This window comes from Oncorhynchus keta, unplaced genomic scaffold (genome assembly GCF_023373465.1).
Source record: "Oncorhynchus keta strain PuntledgeMale-10-30-2019 unplaced genomic scaffold, Oket_V2 Un_scaffold_1109_pilon_pilon, whole genome shotgun sequence".
Taxonomy (NCBI): Eukaryota; Metazoa; Chordata; class Actinopteri; order Salmoniformes; family Salmonidae; genus Oncorhynchus; species Oncorhynchus keta.
In genome coordinates, this window is record NW_026290758.1 from 556,628 (window position 1) to 574,590 (window position 17,963).

Sequence of the window (17,963 nt, forward strand, 5' to 3'; positions counted from 1 at the left end):
TTTAACGGTGATAGAGAGGAAACCGGCATGAAAATGTCATTGTGTGTTTTTCTGATCAAGTCAATAAGCACAACAATGAAATGCATATATTCAAGCGTGCAATCCTGGATTGTTCTCCTGGGTATCAACAGTGAATGACAACTAATCTACATACTATCCCATTCATACATACCAAAAGAACTGTATGTATGTATTAGGGTTGAATGGCGGGAAAGAGGTTACCGAGATTTACCACTCCCCTTTCCCGGGATAAATACAGTAACTGAGAAACCGGTTACTGAGATTTACCACTCCCCTTTCCCAGGATAAATACAGTAACTGAGAAACCGGTTACTGAGATTTACCACTCCCCTTTCCCGGGATAAATACAGTAACTGAGAAACCGGTTACTGAGATTTACCACTCCCCTTTCCCGGGATAAATATAGTAACTGTGAGAAACCGGTAAATTATAATAAATTATTTATATGAACAGCATGGTGTGAAATGGAATTGATAAATTATTTGCAATTTCTAAATCTTACATTTCTACGGCCTCATGATGAATCAACGCTCAGGGTGGGGACAGACAGCCCATCTCAGGGCGGGGACAGACAGCCCATCTCAGAGTGGGGACAGACAGCCCATCTCAGGGCGGGGACAGACAGCCCATCTCAGGGCGGGGACAGACAGCCCATCTCAGGGCGGGGACAGACAGCCCATCTCAGGGCGGGGACAGACAGCCCATCTCAGGGCGGGGACAGACAGCCCATCTCAGGGCGGGGACAGACAGCCCATCTCAGGGTGGGGACAGACAGCCCATCTCAGGGTGGGGACAGACAGCCCATCTCAGGGTGGGGACAGACAGCCCATCTCAGGGTGGGGACAGACAGCCCATCTCAGGGTGGGGGGACAGACAGCCCATCTCAGGGTGGGGACAGACAGCCCATCTCAGGGTGGGGACAGACAGCCCATCTCAGGGTGGGGACAGACAGCCCATCTCAGGGTGGGGACAGACAGCCCATCTCAGGGTGGGGACAGACAGCCCATCTCAGGGTGGGGACAGACAGCCCATCTCAGTATGGAGCGTAGTTCACTGTGCATATAGACCTATCATCTCATCATGGTAACTTTTCTTCTTGTGACAGGTGGGCCTACATTTGCTACAGGATAGTCTATGCTCAGTAATAGAACGACTGAATGCACCTCTAATTTACCCATCTCCATCTGGCTTCCAGGGGTCGCCTTGTTTTTTAACTGTAAAGATAGAACATGTTTTGTATTGCAGCTGCAGAGTTTTAAAACAGCCTGTCACTCGAATATCGTTGCTTTAAATCAGTGCCCGCGCAGTCTCTCTCTCTCCATCAACTCCATTTAAAATAGATCATCCTGTTCTAGATTGACATACAGCCCTATATATAGATGTCATTGCCTACATCTATCAGGTAATACATTCAATAAGGTATTAACCTTATATTTAGCTAATTAATGATGAGTTATGCATAATAAGCGTATAACTTATTGCCCATGTCTCTTGTGCAATACACAAGCACCTCTGCTCCCCTGGCCTCCTTAAAAAACGCTCCTTAGCTCTCGGAGTCCCATGCAGGAAAAGCCAGACTAGAATAGCTTGCTGGAATGATGAAGATAAGGACATCAAAAACATATTTAATTTAACTGTTGAAAGTGAGGAAGGAATGAAGCGTCAGCCTACTAATTATACAAATTCCAAAATTAAAATCTAATTTCTAGGCTATACTTGTAACTTTGTAGGCCACATGTTCTGCTTCAGAATTGCATGTTCTATTCTGCTTTATTATGGTGTGAATGATGTGTGTAATTCCAGTCCTTATAATACAGTATAATACAATACAGTACAGTAATACTGTTCACACTCAAAAAGATTAGCCTACGGGAGATAGTTTCATTTATCTACCAAAGAGAGCATATTGCTAGCTACAACTATTTGGGCCTTTTTGGGTTTGGGTTCATTAAATGTGGTTAATGTAGGGCTCATTAAATGTATTTAATATATGGCTCGTCAGGCTCAGGTAGCATCAGGTTTTAATCTTCATGCTGATAAAGCTCTAATCAAATCCAGACATATTTATATTCTTTATTGTCACGTTCGTTATAAGGATCGGACCAAGGCGCAGCGTGGCATGTGTACATTCTTATTTATTTAAAGAATGAACACTGAACAAACTAACAAAATAACAAAACAAAACGTGAAGCTATACAAACGAGTGCTGACAGGCAACTACACATAGACAAGATCCCACAAACACCAAAGGGAAATGGCTACCTAAATATGATCCTCAATCAGAGACAACGATAAACAGCTGTCTCTGATTGGGAACCATATCAGGCAAACATAGAATTACAAAAACCCCTAGACCTACAAAACCCTAGACAATACAAAAACCCTAGACAATACAAAACTAGCGTACCCACCCTAGTCACACCCTGACCTAACCAAAATATAAAGAAAACAGAGATATCTTAGGTTAGGGCATGACAATACACCCCCAAAGGTGCGGACTCCGGCCGCAAACCTGAACCTACAGGGGAGGGTCCGGGTGGGCATCTACCCTCGGTGGCGGTTCCATTTCTGGACGTAGCCCCCCCTCTTTACGCTGATCCCTCTGCCTTTGTAGAACCGGACCGTGGATCATCGCCGGAGGCCCTGGACTACGGATCATTGCCGGAGGCCCCGGACTGGGAACTGTCGCCGGAGACCCCGGACTGGGAACTGTCTTCGGAGACCCCGGACTGGGAACTGTCTCCGGAAGCTCTGGACTGGGAACTGTCTCCGGAAGCTCTGGACTGGGAACTGTCTCCGGAAGCTCTGGACTGGGAACTGTCTCCGGAAGCTCTGGACTGGGAACTGTCTCCGGAAGCTCTGGACTGGGAACTGTCGCCGGAAGCTCTGGACTGGGAACTGTCGCCGGAAGCTCTGGACTGGGAACTGTCGCCGGAAGCTCTGGACTGTGGAGCCGCACTGGAGACCTGATGCGTGGTGCCGGCACTGGTGGTACCGGGATGAAGACATGCATCTCAGGGCGAGTGCGAGGAGCAGGCACAGGACGTACTGGGCTCTGGAGGCGCACTGGAGGTCTGGTGCGTGGTGCCGGCACTGGTGGTACCGGACTGGTGACACGCACCTCAGGGCGAGCGTGGGGAGCAGGCACAGGATGTACTGGACTGTGGAGGCGCACTGGAGATCTGGAGCGTAGAGCTTGCACAATGCGTCCTAGCTGGATGCTCACTTGAGCCCAGCAAGTGCGGGGCGCTGGCACAGGACGCACTGGGCTGTGCAGACGCACCGGAGACACAGTGCGCAGAGCCAGCGCAGGATATCCTGGTCCAAGGAGGTGTACTGGAGACCAGGAGCACTGAGCTGGCACCATCCACCCGGAAAATGCGAGGAGCTGGAATAGAGCGCACCGGGCTATGAATGCGAACTGGAGACACCGTGCGCGTAACACGGTGTCTGCCCAGTCACACGCTCCCCACGGTAAGCACGAGGAGTTGGCTCAGGTCTAACCCCTGACTCTGCCAGGTCTAACCCCTGACTCTGCCAGTTGTTATAAGGATCGGACCAAGGTGCAGCGTGGTATGCATACATTCTTATTTATTTAAAGAATGAACACTGAACAAACTAACAACAAAACAAAACGTGAAGCTATACAAACGAGTGCTGACAGGCAACTACACATAGACAAGATCCCACAAACACCAAAGGGAAATGGCTACCAAAATATGATCCTCAATCAGAGACAACGATAAACAGCTGTCTCTGATTGGGAACCATATCAGGCCAACATAGAATTACAAAAACCCTAGACAATACATGTATGTATGTATGTATGTATGTATGTATGTATGTATGTATGTATGTATGTATGTATGTATGTATGTATGTATGTATGTATGTATGTATGTATGTATGTATGTATGTATGTATTCAGACCCCTTGACTTTATCATAGAAAGGGTCTGAATATTTATGTAAATAAGGTATGTTTTTTATTTTTAATACATTTCCCCAAAATATCTAAAAACCTGTTTTCGCTTTGTCATTATTGTGATATTGTGTGTTTTAAAAAAAGAAGCAATTTTGGAATAAAGTTGTAACATTACAAAATGTGGAAAAAGTCAAGTGGTCTGAATACTTTCCAAAAGCACTGTATCTCAACGGTGGATGACACAACTCAGTCTCCCATACATACATTACCTGCAAAGAACACAGTCTTCTCCTCCAGTGGGTTCTCATAGGCAGCGTCGATGGTGACCGGGAGCTCAGGCCAATAGGTGGCTACCAGCATGGGACCTGAAGGCTTGCCCCGGAAGTTGGTTGACCTGAATATGAACCTGATAGAGAGAGCAGAGAGGAGTTACCTACTGGTTCAAATCATGTAAGAGGGTGCAGAGAGGAGAGGAGAGGAGAAAGAGAGAGGGGAAAGGAGGGAAGAGGGAAATAGAGGCGGGAGAGGAGGGAAGAGGGACAGAGAGAGAGGAGAGGAAGGAAGGGGGAAAGAGAGAGGGGAAAGGGGAAAGAGGGAAAGAGAGAGGGGAGAGGAGGGAAGAGGGAACGGGAGAGGGGAGAGGAGGGAAGAGGGAACGGGAGAGGGGAGAGGAGGGAAGAGGGAAGGAGAGAGGGGAGAGGGAAAAGAGAGAGGAGAGGAGGGAAGAGGGAAAGAGAGAGGGGAGAGGAGGGAAGGGGGAAAGAGAGAGGGGAAAGGGGAAAGAGAGAGGGGAGAGGAGGGGAGAGGGAAAAGAGCGAAGAGAGGAGGGAAGGGGGAAAGAGAGAGGGGAAAGGGGAAAGAGGGAAAGAGAGAGGGGAGAGGAGGGAAGAGGGACAGAGAGAGAGGAGAGGAAGGAAGGGGGAAAGAGAGAGGGGTAAGGGGAAAGAGGGAAAGAGATAGGGGAGAGGAGGGAAGAGGGAACGAGAGAGGGGAGAGGAGGGAAGAGGGAAAGAGAGAGGGGAGAGGAGGGAAGAGGGAAGGAGAGAGGGGAGAGGGAAAAGAGAGAGGAGAGGAGGGAAGGGGGAAAGAGAGAGGGGAGAGAGGGAAAGAGAGAGGGGAAAGGGAAGGACAGTAAGAGATGTGAGAGGGGAAAGTAAGGGGGGAAGAGAGAGAGAGGGGCAGTGAGTGAGAGGGAGAGTTTCAGCAGCCCAGGCAGCGAAGCCACAATAGCCTGATTCATTCAGCATCTGGTTCTCGTTAGGACCGGGGTTTATAGAAGCCAGGGGAAGAAGACCCATCTTGCACAGATTTCCAACAGGCAGCTGCATGAGCAACAACAGCAGCAGCACCCCAAGTCTTTTCCATTGACCTATTTTTCAAAGAGCCAGATATTTCTCAGATAGATAAAGCCTGTTAATGGTTATAAAATGCTATGCAGATATGGACAAAGTAGTCATATGATGATTTGCTATAGCAATCTATTCAAGGTTGAGGTATTTTGAATTAGCCCCACAAAACAAGCCAACCTGACCCTGAATCAGACAGGAAGACAATCCATGTCCACCTCTGATTGTGAGATAACAGGAAATTGTATATCTGCGTCACAGAGGTTAGAGAAACCTAGCTAGCAGGGCTGTCTGTGTTCAGTGTCGATCCCATACAGGTCCACCTCATCACCGGCCAAACCGGCCGTGATTGGGAGCGTAGTCTGGGTTTGGCCGGTGTAGACGGTCATTGTAAATAAGAATTTGTTCTTAACTGATTTGCCTAGTTGAAAAAAGTTAAATACATATATTTGTTTTAATCACTAGGCCAGTGAACAGTGAATGGCTCAGCCCTGTGCTGAGCCAATGACTGTAAATAAGGTGCTGAGCACACAGTGAAGTTAGACCACCAGCATGTCTTACTCATCGTTCATGTCCAGATCTGCTTTCCATCAACATGCTGAGACAGGATTCTACCTACACCAGAGAGATTAGAGAGAGGATTCTACCTACACCAGAGAGATTAGAGAGGATTCTACCTACACCAGAGAGATTAGAGAGAGGATTCTACCTACACAAGAGAGAGAGGATTCTACCTACACCAGAGAGAGAGGATTCTACCTACACCAGAGAGATTAGAGAGAGGAATCTACCTACACCAGAGAGAGAGGATTCTACCAACACCAGAGAGATTAGAGAGAGTATTCTACCTACACCAGAGAGATTAGAGAGAGGATTCTAGCTACACCAGAGAGAGAGGATTCTACCTACACCAGAGAGATTAGAGAGAGGATTCTACCTACACCAGAGAGAGAGAGGATTCTACCTACACCAGAGAGAGAGAGTATTCTACCTACACCAGAGAGATTAGAGAGAGGATTCTACCTACACCAGAGAGAGAGGATTCTACCTACACTGAGAGTATTCTACCTACACCAGAGAGATTAGAGAGAGTATTCTACCTACACCAGAGAGAGAGGATTCTACCTACACCAGAGAGATTAGAGAGAGGATTCTACCTACACCAGAGAGAGAGCATTCTACCTACACTGAGAGAGTATTCTACCTACACCAGAGAGATTAGAGAGAGTATTCTACCTACACCAGAGAGAGAGGATTCTACCTACACCTGAGAGATTAGAGAGAGGATTCTACCTACACCAGAGAGATTAGAGAGAGTATTCTACCTACACCAGAGAGATTAGAGAGAGTATTCTACCTACACCAGAGAGATTAGAGAGAGGATTCTACCTACACCAGAGAGATTAGAGAGAGGATTCTACCTACACCAGAGAGATTAGAGAGAGTATTCTACCTACACCAGAGAGATTAGAGAGAGGATTCTACCTACACCAGAGAGATTAGAGAGAGGATTCTACCTACACCAGAGAGATTAGAGAGAGTATTCTACCTACACCAGAGAGATTAGAGAGAGGATTCTACCTACACCAGAGGATTAGAGAGAGTATTCTACCTACACCAGAGAGATTAGAGAGAGTATTCTACCTACACCAGAGAGATTAGAGAGAGGATTCTACCTACACCAGAGAGATTAGAGAGAGGATTCTACCTACACCAGAGAGATTAGAGAGAGTATTCTACCTACACCAGAGAGATTAGAGAGAGGATTCTACCTACACCAGAGAGATTAGAGAGAGGATTCTACCTACACCAGAGAGATTAGAGAGAGTATTCTACCTACACCAGAGAGATTAGAGAGAGGATTCTACCTACACCAGAGGATTAGAGAGATTAGTCTACCTACACCAGAGAGATTAGAGAGAGGATTCTACCTACACCAGAGAGATTAGAGAGAGGATTCTACCTACACCAGAGAGAGGATTCTACCTACACTGAGAGAGTATTCTACCTACACCAGAGAGATTAGAGAGAGTATTCTACCTACACCAGAGAGAGAGGATTCTACCTACACCAGAGAGATTAGAGAGAGGATTCTACCTACACAAGAGAGAGGATTCTACCTACACCAGAGAGAGAGTATTCTACCTACTCCAGAGAGATTAGAGAGAGGATTCTACCTACACCAGAGAGAGAGGATTCTACCTACACCAGAGAGATTAGAGAGAGGATTCTACCTACACAAGAGAGAGGATTCTACCTACACCAGAGAGAGAGTATTCTACCTACACCAGAGAGATTAGAGAGAGGATTCTACCTACACCAGAGAGAGAGGATTCTACCTACACTGAGAGAGTATTCTACCTACACCAGAGAGATTAGAGAGAGTATTCTACCTACACCAGAGAGAGAGGATTCTACCTACACCAGAGAGATTAGAGAGAGGATTCTACCTACACCAGAGAGATTAGAGAGAGGATTCTACCTACACCAGAGAGATTAGAGAGAGTATTCTACCTACACCAGAGAGATTAGAGAGAGTATTCTACCTACACCGGAGAGATTAGAGAGAGGATTCTACCTACACCAGAGAGATTAGAGAGAGGATTCTACCTACACCAGAGAGATTAGAGAGAGGATTCTACCTACACCAGAGAGATTAGAGAGAAATTCTACCTACACCGGAGAGATTAGAGAGAGTATTCTACCTACACCAGAGAGATTAGAGAGAGGATTCTACCTACACCGGAGAGATTAGAGAGAGTATTCTACCTACACCAGAGAGAGAGTATTCTACCTACACCAGAGAGATTAGAGAGAGTATTCTACCTACACCAGAGAGATTAGAGAGAGTATTCTACCTACACCAGAGAGAGAGTATTCTACCTACACCAGAGAGAGAGTATTCTACCTACACCAGAGAGATTAGAGAGAGGATTCTACCTACACCAGAGAGAGGATTCTACCTACACCAGAGAGAGGATTCTACCTACACTGAGAGAGTATTCTACCTACACTGAGAGAGTATTCTACCTACACCAGAGAGATTAGAGAGAGTATTCTACCTACACCAGAGAGAGAGGATTCTACCTACACCAGAGAGATTAGAGAGAGGATTCTACCTACACCAGAGAGAGGATTCTACCTACACCAGAGAGAGAGAGTATTCTACCTACACCAGAGAGATTAGAGAGAGGATTCTACCTACACCAGAGAGAGAGGATTCTACCTACACTGAGAGAGTATTCTACCTACACCAGAGAGATTAGAGAGAGTATTCTACCTACACCAGAGAGACAGGATTCTACCTACACCAGAGAGATTAGAGAGAGGATTCTACCTACACCAGAGAGATTAGAGAGAGTATTCTACCTACACCAGAGAGATTAGAGAGAGGATTCTACCTACACCGGAGAGATTAGAGAGAGGATTCTACCTACACCAGAGAGATTAGAGAGAGGATTCTACCTACACCAGAGAGATTAGAGAGAGGATTCTACCTACACCAGAGAGATTAGAGAGAGTATTCTACCTACACCGGAGAGATTAGAGAGAGTATTCTACCTACACCGGAGAGATTAGAGAGAGTATTCTACCTACACCAGAGAGATTAGAGAGAGTATTCTACCTACACCAGAGAGATTAGAGAGGATTCTACCCACACCAGAGAGATTAGAGAGAGTATTCTACCTACACCAGAGAGAGAGGATTCTACCTACACCAGAGAGAGAGAGTATTCTACCTACACCAGAGAGATTAGAGAGAGGATTCTACCTACACCAGAGAGAGGATTCTACCTACACCAGAGAGAGGATTCTACCTACACTGAGAGAGTATTCTACCTACACCAGAGAGATTAGAGAGAGTATTCTACCTACACCAGAGAGAGAGGATTCTACCTACACCAGAGAGATTAGAGAGAGGATTCTACCTACACCAGAGAGAGGCTTCTACCTACACCAGAGAGAGAGAGTATTCTACCTACACCAGAGAGATTAGAGAGAGGATTCTACCTACACCAGAGAGAGAGGATTCTACCTACACTGAGAGAGTATTCTACCTACACCAGAGAGATTAGAGAGAGTATTCTACCTACACCAGAGAGAGAGGATTCTACCTACACCAGAGAGATTAGAGAGAGGATTCTACCTACACCAGAGAGATTAGAGAGAGTATTCTACCTACACCGGAGAGATTAGAGAGAGTATTCTACCTACACCGGAGAGATTAGAGAGAGTATTCTACCTACACCAGAGAGATTAGAGAGAGTATTCTACCTACACCAGAGAGATTAGAGAGGATTCTACCCACACCAGAGAGATTAGAGAGAGGATTCTACCTACACCAGAGAGAGAGGATTCTACCTACACTGAGAGAGTATTCTACCTACACCAGAGAGATTAGAGAGAGTATTCTACCTACACCAGAGAGAGAGGATTCTACCTACACCAGAGAGATTAGAGAGAGGATTCTACCTACACCAGAGAGATTAGAGAGAGTATTCTACCTACACCAGAGAGATTAGAGAGAGTATTATACCTACACCAGAGAGATTAGAGAGAGTATTCTACAGAGAGAGATTCTTAGAGAGAGTATTCTACCTACACCAGAGAGATTAGAGAGAGGATTCTACCTACACCAGAGAGATTAGAGAGAGGATTCTACCTACACCAGAGAGATTAGAGAGAGGATTCTACCTACACCAGAGAGATTAGAGAGAGTATTCTACCTACACCAGAGAGAGAGGATTCTACCTACACCAGAGAGAGAGAGTATTCTACCTACACCAGAGAGATTAGAGAGAGTATTCTACCTACACCAGAGAGATTAGAGAGAGTATTCTACCTACACCAGAGAGATTAGAGAGGATTCTACCCACACCAGAGAGATTAGAGAGAGGATTCTACCTACACCAGAGAGAGAGGATTCTACCTACACTGAGAGAGTATTCTACCTACACCAGAGAGATTAGAGAGAGTATTCTACCTACACCAGAGAGAGAGGATTCTACCTACACCAGAGAGATTAGAGAGAGGATTCTACCTACACCAGAGAGATTAGAGAGAGTATTCTACCTACACCAGAGAGATTAGAGAGAGTATTATACCTACACCAGAGAGATTAGAGAGAGTATTCTACCTACACCGGAGAGATTAGAGAGAGGATTCTACCTACACCAGAGAGATTAGAGAGAGGATTCTACCTACACCAGAGAGATTAGAGAGAGGATTCTACCTACACCAGAGAGATTAGAGAGAGTATTCTACCTACACCAGAGAGAGAGGATTCTACCTACACCAGAGAGAGAGAGTATTCTACCTACACCAGAGAGATTAGAGAGAGGATTCTACCTACACCAGAGAGAGGATTCTACCTACACCAGAGAGAGGATTCTACCTACACTGAGAGAGTATTCTACCTACACCAGAGAGATTAGAGAGAGTATTCTACCTACACCAGAGAGAGAGGATTCTACCTACACCAGAGAGATTAGAGAGAGGATTCTACCTACACCAGAGAGAGGATTCTACCTACACCAGAGAGAGAGTATTCTACCTACACCAGAGAGATTAGAGAGAGGATTCTACCTATACCAGAGAGAGAGAGTATTCTACCTACACCAGAGAGATTAGAGAGAGGATTCTACCTACACCAGAGAGAGAGGATTCTACCTACACTGAGAGAGTATTCTACCTACACCAGAGAGAGAGGATTCTACCTACACCAGAGAGATTAGAGAGAGGATTCTACCTACACCAGAGAGATTAGAGAGAGGATTCTACCTACACCAGAGAGATTAGAGAGAGGATTCTACCTACACCAGAGAGATTAGAGAGAGTATTCTACCTACACCGGAGAGATTAGAGAGAGTATTCTACCTACACCGGAGAGATTAGAGAGAGTATTCTACCTACACCAGAGAGATTAGAGAGAGTATTCTACCTACACCAGAGAGATTAGAGAGGATTCTACCCACACCAGAGAGATTAGAGAGAGGATTCTACCTACACCAGAGAGAGAGGATTCTACCTACACTGAGAGAGTATTCTACCTACACCAGAGAGATTAGAGAGAGTATTCTACCTACACCAGAGAGAGAGGATTCTACCTACACCAGAGAGATTAGAGAGAGGATTCTACCTACACCAGAGAGAGGATTCTACCTACACCAGAGAGAGGATTCTACCTACACTGAGAGAGTATTCTACCTACACCAGAGAGATTAGAGAGAGTATTCTACCTACACCAGAGAGAGAGAGGATTCTACCTACACCAGAGAGATTAGAGAGAGGATTCTACCTACACCAGAGAGAGGATTCTACCTACACCAGAGAGAGAGAGTATTCTACCTACACCAGAGAGATTAGAGAGAGGATTCTACCTACACCAGAGAGAGAGGATTCTACCTACACTGAGAGAGTATTCTACCTACACCAGATAGATTAGAGAGAGTATTCTACCTACACCAGAGAGAGAGGATTCTACCTACACCAGAGAGATTAGAGAGAGGATTCTACCTACACCAGAGAGATTAGAGAGAGTATTCTACCTACACCAGAGAGATTAGAGAGAGGATTCTATCTACACCAGAGAGATTAGAGAGAGGATTCTACCTACACCAGAGAGATTAGAGAGAGGATTCTACCTACACCAGAGAGATTAGAGAGAGGATTCTACCTACACCAGAGAGATTAGAGAGAGTATTCTACCTACACCGGAGAGATTAGAGAGAGTATTCTACCTACACCGGAGAGATTAGAGAGAGTATTCTACCTACACCAGAGAGATTAGAGAGAGTATTCTACCTACACCAGAGAGATTAGAGAGGATTCTACCCACACCAGAGAGATTAGAGAGAGGATTCTACCTACACCAGAGAGAGAGGATTCTACCTACACTGAGAGAGTATTCTACCTACACCAGAGAGATTAGAGAGAGTATTCTACCTACACCAGAGAGAGAGGATTCTACCTACACCAGAGAGATTAGAGAGAGGATTCTACCTACACCAGAGGGATTAGAGAGAGCATTCTACCTACACCAGAGAGATTAGAGAGAGGATTCTATCTACACCAGAGAGATTAGAGAGAGGATTCTACCTACACCAGAGAGATTAGAGAGAGGATTCTACCTACACCAGAGAGATTAGAGAGAGGATTCTACCCACACCAGAGGGATCTGCTCTCAAAAAAGTGTTAGCTGGATGACAACACTTTTAAACTGATGCACACTATGTCCAGTCTAGTAGCCCTCCAGACTCCAGACATTACATTGACCCACTAGACTTGTGACTGCCCTCCAGACATTACATTGACCCACTAGACTGGTGAATGCCCTCCAGACATTACATTGACCCACTAGACTTGTGACTGCCCTCCAGACATTACATTGACCCACTAGACTGGTGACTGCCCTCCAGACATTACATTGGCCCACTAGACTGGTGACTGTCCTCCAGACATTACATTGGCCCACTAGACTGGTGACTGCCCTCCAGACATTACATTGGCCCACTAGACTGGTGACTGCCCTCCAGACATTACATTGACCCACTAGACTGGTGACTGCCCTCCAGACATTACATTGACCCACTAGACTGGTGACTGCCCTCCAGACATTACATTGGCCCACTAGACTTGTGACTGCCCTCCAGACTCCAGACATTACATTGACCCACTAGACTGGTGACTGCCCTCCAGACATTACATTGACCCACGAGACTGGTGACTGCCCTCCAGACATTACATTGACCCACTAGACTGGTGACTGCCCTCCAGACATTACATTGGCCCACTAGACCGGTGACTGCCCTCCAGACATTACATTTACCCACTAGACTGTTGACTGCCCTCCAGACATTACATTGACCCACTCGACTGGTGACTGTCCTCCAGACATTACATTGGCCCACTAGACTGGTGACTGCCCTCCAGACATTACATTGACCCACTAGACTGGTGACTGCCCTCCAGACATTACATTGACCCACTAGACTGGTGACTGCCCTCCAGACATTACATTGGCCCACTAGACCGGTGACTGCCCTCCAGACATTACATTGACACACTAGACTGGTGACTGCCCTCCAGACATTACATTGACCCACTAGACTGGTGACTGCCCTCCAGACATTACATTGACCCACTAGACTGGTGACTGCCCTCCAGACATTACATTGACCCACTAGACTGGTGACTGCCCTCCAGACAATACATTGACCCACTAGACTGGTGACTGCCCTCCAGACATTACATTGACCCACTAGACTGGTGAATGCCCTCCAGACATTACATTGACCCACTAGACTGGTGACTGCCCTCCAGACATTACATTGACCCACTAGACTGGTGACTGCCCTCCAGACATTACATTGGCCCACTGAACTGGTGACTGCCCTCCAGCCATTACATTGACCCACTAGACTGGTGACTGTCCTCCAGACTCCAGACATTACATGGACCCACTAGACTGGTGACTGCCCTCCAGACAATACATTGACCCACTAGACTGGTGACTGTCCTCCAGACTCCAGACATTACATTGGCCCACTAGACCGGTGACTGCCCTCCAGACATTACATTGACCCACTAGACTGGTGACTGCCCTCCAGACATTACATTGACCCACTAGACTGGTGACTGCCCTCCAGACATTACATTGACCCACTAGACTGGTGACTGCCCTCCAGACATTACATTGACCCACTAGACTGGTGACTGCCCTCCAGACAATACATTGACCCACTAGACTGGTGACTGCCCTCCAGACATTACATTGACCCACTAGACTGGTGACTGCCCTCCAGACATTACATTGGCCCACTAGACTTATGACTGCCCTCCAGACTCCAGACATTACATTGACCCACTAGACTGGTGACTGCCCTCCAGACATTACATTGACCCACGAGACTGGTGACTGCCCTCCAGACATTACATTGACCCACTAGACTGGTGACTGCCCTCCAGACATTACATTGGCCCACTAGACCGGTGACTGCCCTCCAGACATTACATTTACCCACTAGACTGTTGACTGCCCTCCAGACATTACATTGACCCACTAGACTGGTGACTGCCCTCCAGACATTACATTGACCCACTAGACTGGTGACTGCCCTCCAGACATTACATTGACCCACTAGACTGGTGACTGCCCCCAGACATTACATTGACCCACTAGACTGGTGACTGCCCTCCAGACATTACATTGGCCCACTAGACTGGTGACTGTCCTCCAGACTCCAGACATTACATTGGCCCACTAGACCGGTGACTGCCCTCCAGACATTACATTGACCCACTAGACTGGTGACTGCCCTCCAGACATTACATTGACCCACTAGACTGGTGACTGCCCTCCAGACATTACATTGACCCACTAGACTGGTGACTGCCCCCAGACATTACATTGACCCACTAGACTGGTGACTGCCCTCCAGACATTACATTGGCCCACTAGACTGGTGACTGTCCTCCAGACTCCAGACATTACATTGGCCCACTAGACCGGTGACTGCCCTCCAGACATTACATTGACCCACTAGACTGGTGACTGCCCTCCAGACATTACATTGACCCACTAGACTGGTGACTGCCCTCCAGACATTACATTGACCCACTAGACTGGTGACTGCCCTCCAGACATTACATTGACCCACTAGACTGGTGACTGCCCTCCAGACATTACATTGACCCACTAGACTGGTGACTGCCCTCCAGACATTACATTGACCCACTAGACTGGTGACTGCCCTCCAGACATTACATTGACCCACTAGACTGGTGACTGCCCCCAGACATTACATTGACCCACTAGACTGGTGACTGCCCTCCAGACATTACATTGGCCCACTAGACTGGTGACTGTCCTCCTAGAGACTCCAGACATTACATTGACCCACTAGACTGGTGACTGCCCTCCAGACATTACATTGACCCACTAGACTGGTGACTGCCCTCCAGACATTACATTGACCCACTAGACTGGTGACTGCCCTCCAGACATTACATTGGCCCACTAGACTGGTGACTGTCCTCCAGACTCCAGACATTACATTGACCCACTAGACTGGTGACTGCCCTCCAGACATTACATTGGCCCACTAGACCGGTGACTGCCCTCCAGACATTACATTGACCCACTAGACTGGTGACTGCCCTCCAGACATTACATTGACCCACTAGACTGGTGACTGCCCTCCAGACATTACATTGGCCCACTAGACTGGTGACTGCCCTCCAGACTCCAGACATTACATTGACCCACTAGACTGGTGACTGCCCTCCAGCCATTACATTGACCCACTAGACTGGTGACTGCCCTCCAGACATTACATTGACCCACTAGACTGGTGACTGCCCTCCAGACATTACATTGACCCACTAGACTGGTGACTGCCCTCCAGACATTACATTGACCCACTAGACTGGTGACTGCCCTCCAGACATTACATTGGCCCACTAGACCGGTGACTGCCCTCCATTGACCCACTAGACTGGTGACTGCCCTCCAGACATTACATTGACCCACTAGACTGGTGACTGCCCTCCAGACATTACATTGACCCACTAGACTGGTGACTGCCCTCCAGACAATACATTGACCCACTAGACTGGTGACTGCCCTCCAGACATTACATTGACCCACTAGACTGGTGACTGCCCTCCAGACATTACATTGACCCACTAGACTGGTGACTGCCCTCCAGACATTACATTGACCCACTAGACTGGTGACTGCCCTCCAGACATTACATTGACCCACTAGACTGGTGACTGCCCTCCAGCCATTACATTGACCCACTAGACTGGTGACTGTCCTCCAGACTCCAGACATTACATTGACCCACTAGACTGGTGACTGCCCTCCAGACAATACATTGACCCACTAGACTGGTGACTGTCCTCCAGACATTACATTACATTGGCCCACTAGACCGGTGACTGCCCTCCAGACATTACATTGACCCACTAGACTAGTGACTGGCCTCCAGACATTACATTGACCCACTAGACTGGTGACTGCCCTCCAGACATTACATTGACCCACTAGACTGGTGACTGCCCTCCAGACATTACATTGACCCACTAGACTGGTGACTGCCCTCCAGACAATACATTGACCCACTAGACTGGTGACTGCCCTCCAGACATTACATTGACCCACTAGACTGGTGACTGCCCTCCAGACATTACATTGACCCACTAGACTGGTGACTGCCCCCAGACATTACATTGACCCACTAGACTGGTGACTGCCCTCCAGACATTACATTGGCCCACTAGACTGGTGACTGTCCTCCAGACTCCAGACATTACATTGGCCCACTAGACCGGTGACTGCCCTCCAGACATTACATTGACCCACTAGACTGGTGACTGCCCTCCAGACATTACATTGACCCACTAGACTGGTGACTGCCCTCCAGACATTACATTGACCCACTAGACTGGTGACTGCCCTCCAGACATTACATTGACCCACTAGACTGGTGACTGCCCTCCAGACATTACATTGACCCACTAGACTGGTGACTGCCCTCCAGACATTACATTGACCCACTAGACTGGTGACTGCCCCCAGACATTACATTGACCCACTAGACTGGTGACTGCCCTCCAGACATTACATTGGCCCACTAGACTGGTGACTGTCCTCCAGACTCCAGACATTACATTGACCCACTAGACTGGTGACTGCCCTCCAGACATTACATTGACCCACTAGACTGGTGACTGCCCCCAGACATTACATTGACCCACTAGACTGGTGACTGCCCTCCAGACATTACATTGGCCCACTAGACTGGTGACTGTCCTCCAGACTCCAGACATTACATTGACCCACTAGACTGGTGACTGCCCTCCAGACATTACATTGGCCCACTAGACCGGTGACTGCCCTCCAGACATTACATTGACCCACTAGACTGGTGACTGCCCTCCAGACATTACATTGGCCCACTAGACTGGTGACTGCCCTCCAGACAATACATTGACCCACTAGACTGGTGACTGCCCTCCAGACATTACATTGACCCACTAGACTGGTGACTGCCCTCCAGACATTACATTGGCCCACTAGACCGGTGACTGCCCTCCAGACATTACATTGACCCACTAGACTGGTGACTGCCCTCCAGACATTACATTGGCCCACTAGACTGGTGACTGCCCTCCAGACATTACATTGGCCCACTGAACTGGTGACTGCCCTCCAGCCATTACATTGACCCACTAGACTGGTGACTGTCCTCCAGACATTACATTGACCCACTAGACTGGTGACTGCCCTCCAGACAATACATTGACCCACTAGACTGGTGACTGTCCTCCAGACTCCAGACATTACATTGGCCCACTAGACCGGTGACTGCCCTCCAGACATTACATTGACCCACTAGACTGGTGACTGCCCTCCAGACATTACATTGACCCACTAGACTGGTGACTGCCCTCCAGACATTACATTGACCCACTAGACTGGTGACTGCCCTCCAGACAATACATTGACCCACTAGACTGGTGACTGCCCTCCAGACATTACATTGACCCACTAGACTGGTGACTGCCCTCCAGACATTACATTGACCCACTAGACTGGTGACTGCCCCCAGACATTACATTGACCCACTAGACTGGTGACTGCCCTCCAGACAATACATTGACCCAC

The 17,963-nt window shown here is 47.6% G+C and overlaps 1 protein-coding gene and 1 long non-coding RNA gene across 8 annotated transcripts in view; both read right to left on the reverse strand.

The window, feature by feature from the left end:
• Positions 1–17,963, reverse strand: part of LOC118376062 (72 kDa type IV collagenase-like) — a 39,131-nt gene that overhangs the window by 3,622 nt on the left and 17,546 nt on the right. The window contains exon 10 of the mRNA XM_052513428.1: positions 4,215–4,351. Within this exon, the coding sequence (XP_052369388.1) occupies positions 4,215–4,351 (137 nt within the window). The remainder of the gene's footprint in view (positions 1–4,214; positions 4,352–17,963) is intronic.
• LOC127927289 (uncharacterized) lies at positions 6,350–15,154 on the reverse strand. Of its 7 annotated transcripts, XR_008126818.1 has the most exons (6): positions 11,750–15,154; positions 10,102–11,529; positions 8,757–9,674; positions 8,300–8,378; positions 6,904–8,254; positions 6,350–6,840 (listed from the first exon to the last, which is right to left on the reverse strand). It is a non-coding gene; the product is annotated as an uncharacterized LOC127927289 (long non-coding RNA). The 7 variants fall into 7 exon arrangements; XR_008126819.1 differs by having other exon boundaries at positions 6,904–9,731; positions 11,072–11,529; XR_008126821.1 differs by having other exon boundaries at positions 6,904–9,405; positions 10,608–11,529.